We start from the raw sequence: 7,588 nt of genomic DNA, 5'->3' as shown, positions 1-7,588 counted from the left end.
GCCCTGTACTTTTTTTAATAAAGGAATTTCAGTGCTAAAACCAGACTACGTTTTTAAAGGTTAGATTCAAGCAGCTTTGCAAATCGCCTTTGGGGTCTAATGTCAAACATAATTTGTGCTTCGCAGAAAAAGTTCTTTTTTCTAAAAAAAAAAAAAACTAATCCAAAAATGGTATCAACAGCATTAAAATCTCTGGATCTGCCAAAGGTAATTACCGATATTACAGTGTCATCATCAAAAACGAAATGAATTTACAACTAGATCTTGACGTATATTAAATATACAGCAAAATATGCACCATTTATTTATATACTGCAGGATATACGTATGTTGAGGACTTCACAAGATACACTCTGCGACGGAGAGTAATAAATCTCAAAACCAAATGGCTGGCCACAGAATTTTATTTACATTGCAATTGGCTTTCAGCACATTTTTATTACAATCGGTACGTAGTATGCTTTTGATTTTACATTGTTTGAATTAAATTTTAAGCATTTATTGATTTTAAGCATTTAACCTTTGTTTTGGACTTGGTTACTTGAAATTGAAAATATATATTTTGGTGTTTTTACGGGCATGAATTTGCAAGGAAGTAAAAATTTTCATTTCGTAAGAATAAAAATAATTTTTTGCGATGGATTTTAAATTACATAAATCGCAAAATCTTTCATAGAAACTTTATATTGAAGCAATTTTGAAATCTCGTTTTTAATGAATATATGTCTGTCTATTTCTCTCACTCGTGCACGTATTAATATTTTTTATTTGATGTCCCTTAACTCTGTCATACAAAAATCATCTTGAATTACAGGGTAATTCATCTTTAATAAAAATATATTCTGTCCTTAATTTTTTTTTATTCATTTGATTAATTTCTGTGTTATTTCCTACCTTTTTCTCTCAAATTTTAGTTGCCGAATTTGTTTTCATTCTTTTTTTTTAAATTTTTGTTTTTGTTTCTACAATTGAAGTAACTGCCCATCTATGCAAAAATAATGACCTGCCTTCAACCTTTGTAACAATTTATCTATTACTTCATAAAGTAAAAAAAGTGCACTTTTCCCTGCAAATTATTTATCCATTAATCAAACGCCAGAAACTTTGATTGTCTAAACTTAAGTCATTTTTCGTCCGCCAATCTTCTTGTTATTTATTTCAGTGCGAGGGAGTTTGGTACCATTTTCTAACAGGAAAACCTGATTCAGAGGATAAAACGGTGTTCGTGAATCTCACTAAGTTCCCTAATGGAACCATCCATAGTTATAAAACCAAATATGACGGGTGCGTTTTCTGTTCATTATTCTCAAGTTTAAAATTAGCGGCCTGGGATTATATATATTTGAAAGTAATGGTAGACTTTACTGTTCCGATCTTGTAGATAGGAATGTAGGACGGTCATGGTAAAAGAAAATGGACTAAATACTGTAAACCAACTATTATTCACGTCATCTATTATTCGCGATTAGTCAGTTGAAATCAATTAGTTTTCGCGACTGAAGAAACATTCTCTACAAATACAAAGCAAAATAAATGGTACGCGGCAATTAATATTCGCGAGTTAAAGAAGGTCGCGTAACTCGCGGATATTTCTCGCACGCGAATAAAAGTTGGTTTACAGTAATTTTTTGAATATTTAAGGCCTCAGTTTTTTGGCTGGTAATTGTTGGTGATATGGCTCTTTAATTTTGTGTATATTTCGAAAGAGAAAAGTACATGTATTTTTATCTTCACATGTATTTCTTCTAAGCCATATTGCATGAAATTCTGATGTAAAAACAAAACTTAAAAAACTAAAATCACATGAAAAGGAGAACTGAAGTTGAACAAATTAAAAAGTGAAGATAAGGAACAGTAATCGATCTCAAAAACAAATCTACAAACAATACAAATCTGTGTGCAGGGCAAAAAGCAGGGACCCCCGGGAATTCCAGAGGTGGGATCAGGTGCCTTGTAGGATTAAGCATCCTCGGTCACACCCGCTGCGAGCCACATGTATTGAATTGGTCACGTAGACGAATTAAACCGTACTCAAATTTAGTATAGAAATAAAGGTCTAACAATTTTTATGAACACGTCAGCCACAATACGACCCAGTGATAGGTTGTATTTGCTAACAAGGTCATTATAACGAACATAGAATTTATGAAACGCTGACTTTAAACTAGCTAATTCAAGGAATTTTTGTCCCCCACGATGGAAAAAAAGTAGAGGGTGGAAGAAGAAAATGAAGATGGAGAAAGAAAAAATGGTCGACCTTGACCTTTCAGTTTTTAGCCTTAAATTCAATAGGGGTCTTTTTTTAAATTACAAATTTTATAGCAAAATCTTACAGAGAACTAAAGTTATCATCTGAAAACTGTATGCACTATGTAATATATGAATATCTGACCTTGATCTTTGCCCTTTGACCTCAAAATCAATAGGGGTCTTTTTATGTCATGTTGACTAAAGGTATGGAATTTCAATCTTAAACCTCAAAGAGAACTAAAATTGTCAACAGGAAATCTTATGCAAGATATATATATATATATATATATATATATATATATATATATATATATATATATATATATATATATATATATATATATATATATATATATATATATATATATATATATATATATATATATTAGGGATGTCAAATCGGTCAATTTTTGATAATCGGTTACTCGGACGTTTTTCCGATCGAGTACCCGGGTACTCGGTAAAATATAAATACAAGTGTGGTAATTTTCTTGAGCCACGTTAAGCTATGTTAAACTCCAAAGCTGTTTTTACATGTATCACGTTTATAAATGTACATAAACATCGAGTCCAACGGGGATGATTTTTTGGTACTACATTTATTTATCAAATAAACACAAAAGACACAATTAATAGATCAAAAATTAAAAAAAAAAATGTTTACAGTTCTTCTTTAGGATCTATTTCATCAACGCAAAAGGAGGACAATCTGTTACGCAGGTTTTTGATGATAGCGAAAGAGAAGGAACGGACGTTGTTGGGATCGCTAGTCTAATATTATTTCATATGTTGATTGTTTCCCCCGTATACACTAAACTGACTTTCAATTTTTTTTTAATCTTTAATGATTTCTAAATATTTCTCAACTTTTGAAGTGGGTACCAGCATGTCCGATTTCGCTACCGTATATTAACTTAATAATTTTAAAATGATTTGAAGATAATAGACCATATTCGAACGATGTTCACTGAAAACAATCATTGAAGCCATCCAAAAATTAAAGACCACAGAGGTGAGAACAGCTGTGTACCAGGTGATTGGTCACTAATTACCGTATACACACTGCCACAGGCGGTAACGGGTGTTTTACAGGTGTAAATGACGACACGCTAATTACCGTATGGATATTAAAGTTATTTTTTGGATAAGTTTTTGATAAAAATATGTACTTTGAAATAAGAAAAAATACACATCCGAGTAACCGAGTACCATTTTTAGTATTCGATACTCGGACGTTCGATCGAGTACCCGGTTAACCGGGTACTCGTTGACATCCCTAATATATATATATATATATATATATATATATATATATATATATATATATATATATATATATATATATATATATATATATATATACTTTGACCTAAAAACAATAGGAGTCTTCTTTAGTCATTGAAAGTTATAAATTTTCATTGAAAATTCCAAAGAAAAAATAAAAAATATTATTTGGAAGCCATTTCTTGCACTGTATGATGAATATCTGACCTTAACCTTTGACCTTTTGTGTTACGATCAATAGGAATCGCCTTTAAGTCAGGGAAGTTATATTATTTCATTGAAAAAGTTTGAAGAGAACTATAAGTATCATCTTGGAACAATTTTTTTGCAATGTATGAATTCCTGACCTTGACCTTTGACCTTTTGATCTCAAAATAAATAGGGACCTTCTTTGGGCCAAAGGACGTTTTGAAATGAAATTTTATTTAAGTTTTTTTTTTTTTTTTGAGATATCGTCCGGAAACAAAAGTGCTACACACAGACAGAATGTATGATTTTTTTTTTATCTTGACCTTTGATTTTTGACTTCAAAACCAATAGGGATTAGATTTTCTGTAGGCCAAAGAGAGTTGTGATATAACATTTCACTGAAAAGGCTCAAACGGTTTTTGAGATATCGACTGAAAACTAAAGTGTTACACACACAGACCCAAATTAATATCCCCCATTTTCAGTGAAAGCAGGGGACAATAAAAGGCACTTTTGCGATATCGATAGTTCAATCTAAATGACCAATACAATGCGCATGCGCGGACAGAAGGCTGTTAACAGAAACAAACTCGTGAATAAAGCTAGAATTTAAAACAGGTTTCACATTTTATCCATGAAGTCTTTTGATTTTCATGAAATTAGGGAATATGGAAGATAAGAATTTTTTTCCTCTATTTTCTCCCAACAGACAAAATTGCTATCAAATGGGACCAGTTGAATTGAAAATGGAAACCAAAACTCAACCAATGACGTTTAGCAATGTTTACAAAACCTGTAAGTACTAGAATTACATTTTTTTTCTTTAATTTTTTTTGTTTGCTTATTTAAAAAAAAAATGATTACAGCTTTCAGAAAAACCAAAAGCACTTTAAAGAGTAAAAAGGAGTTTGCAAGAACGCAAGTACTACTTACAACAGATTATAATATCTTTTTGTGTTATAGAACATGTTAATCAAAACAATATATGTGTACATGAAACAGGAAATTTTCGCTTTTTTAAAGATTACTCACATGGCAAAAATATTCCATTGATAGGAATAAAAAAATCTCCTACTGTACATTGAAGACTTTATTTTGTAGTATTATTTTTTGTTCTTCACTTTTTTCAAATATTTAGGTCAATGACATACATTTCACTAGTGGCCCCTGAGAATTTCTCGGAAAATATACCTCAATTCTTTACGCTATGACCAATATTTTCTTTATTAACAAAATACAATAAGTAACAAAACTCTTCTGAGAATAAATATGAATACTGAGTAAACAATTTGAGTTTGAACAATAAACATGTTAATTAATTATTCCAGTCCGAATTTCCTCTTCATTTTCTAAACTTTACCCATTTTTAAAGTAATATTACAAAAATCTGAATGATAGGAAACTATTTATAGAGTCAGTTTACTTTTATCACCCTTATTCTACTGGTATTAGAATTATATGAGGTCAGTGATAAAATTCTTGAGATACTAGTATGGATTCTGAAATGGCTTTAGTTTGTTTGTTTTTATATTCTTTACTGTGTGCCATTCAACATCTTCGCTAGCTCCTCATGTGAGGAGAGTAGCGAATCAGAAACCCTTTGCTATAGCGAAGATTACCATTCAATTATTTGAAATAATATATGAACTTTAACAAACATAATATTAACGTTTTGCAAAATGATGTTTAAAAATAGAGAATCTTAAGTTTTAGAATAATTTGGCAAGGAAAAAAATGAAGAAAAAAAATATAATTCAGTTCCAATTTCCTCTGCATCACAATGAATTTACCTTTGTTTATTTCACATCTTCTTCATATAGTAAAATGAAAATTGTGTTATTGATATTGATTTATAAGACGGTAATTCTGTCCATTTATAGCAGTTCTTGATTTAAAATATTGTACTTTATCGCAATCCGTTTCTGTCAACTAAAACCCTGAGTAATCGTCATCCTTAATCCCGAAAATCAAAAGGGGAATATTTTCAATTTTTTGAAGTTGACAGCCCATTGCTCTACATAAATGTATTTCTTTGTTTAAAGGCCATCTCAGCAATTTAGCATTGCTGCACATCCAAAATCCGAAGGAACCCTATCAGATCGTTAAGGTAGAGACTAAAAATAATTATGACGTGAAAAGCGGAAACTGCGTAAGCAGATCGGGAACTTACTTTGTTGTCCTAACGCAAACCACGAACCCCTCATCGGACATGCTGTCGGACATACGTAACGATTTGCTGGGACTTGGAATCGCCTTGCTAAAGAAACAAGATTTATCAGGTAGCTTCTTAGTTTACTTTATGGATTTCAATTGGCTCAGCATTTTTTCCATACATTTTCTGACATAAATATTTTTGAAATAATATTTTCTTTTAGTTATTTTGACAACAACATGAAAGTAAAATGAATAGAAACCATGAGTCGAGCATTCGATGTATGAACTTTATTACATAATTTAGATATGCAAAGAACAAGGTACGGTTTCAATACAAATCTTGCCCTGTGTTTTTTCTTAAAAATAAAAGTGATGTTAAATATTAAAACTCATGCTTTTTGAATTATTGTAATTCCATGCAGAAAGATCATACGAATCTTTTTTCTCACATGACCTTCCAAATGCTAATTGTGACGTCATAAACTTGTGCATTTTCCCGTATTTTCTTAAAAAGTTGCAGAAGACATCAATTTTTAATGGAATTTTCTTTCAGATAATATTGTCCACAGGCATCGCCCACAAAGATTTTGAGATATGTGATTTTTCAAAGAATTTTACACAACATATCTAAAAATTAACGTGGGCGACGGCTGTGGACACTATTTTCTTAAGGAAAATAACCCTTGAAAGGGGTCATTTTGAGGCTTTTTCTGTTTAAAATAGAGAAATGCATTAAATTAATGACGTCATATATCCAGAATGGTACTCCATCATGCTATATTCTTTCCTGATTTATTACAGTCATATACTCAGCTAATATTTAAGCCAGTTTCAAAACTTTTTGAAAACATTAAATTTTTAGGGCACAATAAAGCTAAAACCATACCTTCTTCTTTGCATATATCAAATCAAGATATATACCGCATGATCATTCAATTGATGATCTAAATATTTTATTTTTCAGTTTGCCCTGTAAACAAGGTTGGACATAAGATGTGATCATATCAGAATATTAAACATACGCACAGAAAAAATTATACTACATAACATATTAATATAATCTTATTTAAAGTATGACAATTCTTTAGCATAAACTGATAAAGGGGTCTAAATGCTACCTGCGACTAAGGTCAAGTGCTACATCATACTCATCATTTTAAATGAAACTATTAACTGGCAGTACTCAGAATCTTCCTAAACATGCTAAATTCAGAAAAAAAATACGCAACTGTCGAAATAAAGTCCTAGACATGTTTTATACTTAAGTGAGTTTACAAAGATAAAAATATGATAGAAATGCAAGAATAAATAGAGGATATTCAATGTTTTGTAGATGAATATGGAATTTATTTCACGAGTGGGACAGGATTTTTTGATATTTTCACGAGTGCGAAGCACGAGTGAAAATATCAAAAAATCCTGTCTCACGAGTGAAATAAATTCCATATTCATCTACAAAACATTGAATTTTCTGTTTATTACATTTTCTTTGATTTTCCCTTTGCCTCTGTCTTTTCTTAACACAGTGTCATAGGCTTGACGTCATAGTTGAGCGGTTGAGACGTCATAGCTTAGAAGTTGTGTGTCAGATTGAAAACATTACATAGCATGGAATTTAGCAACATATTTGGGAAGAAATTTGCAGTTTTAGCTCTATCAATATGCTTAGTTACTATCTCTATCTTATGAAAGGCCAGAAATTATTTTTTAC

General features: G+C 30.9%; 1 protein-coding gene across 1 annotated transcript; it reads left to right on the top strand.

The window, feature by feature from the left end:
- LOC133193372 (uncharacterized) lies at positions 1-7,237 on the top strand. Its single transcript, XM_061329310.1, has 6 exons — positions 1-59; positions 319-448; positions 1,163-1,284; positions 4,433-4,518; positions 5,766-6,002; positions 6,842-7,237. Exons 2-6 carry the CDS (start codon positions 386-388, stop codon positions 6,874-6,876), a joined length of 543 nt encoding a protein of 180 aa, XP_061185294.1. The 5' UTR covers positions 1-59; positions 319-385; the 3' UTR covers positions 6,877-7,237.
- Positions 7,238-7,588: the final 351 nt, after the last annotated feature.

Source organism: Saccostrea echinata, unplaced genomic scaffold (assembly GCF_033153115.1).
Source record: "Saccostrea echinata isolate AGI-Se365-2 ecotype Australia unplaced genomic scaffold, CSIRO_AGI_Sech_v1 ptg000027l, whole genome shotgun sequence".
NCBI lineage: Eukaryota > Metazoa > Mollusca > Bivalvia > Ostreida > Ostreidae > Saccostrea > Saccostrea echinata.
Note: the sequence above shows the minus strand (reverse complement) of the source record. Positions and strands in the feature narration are given on the sequence as shown.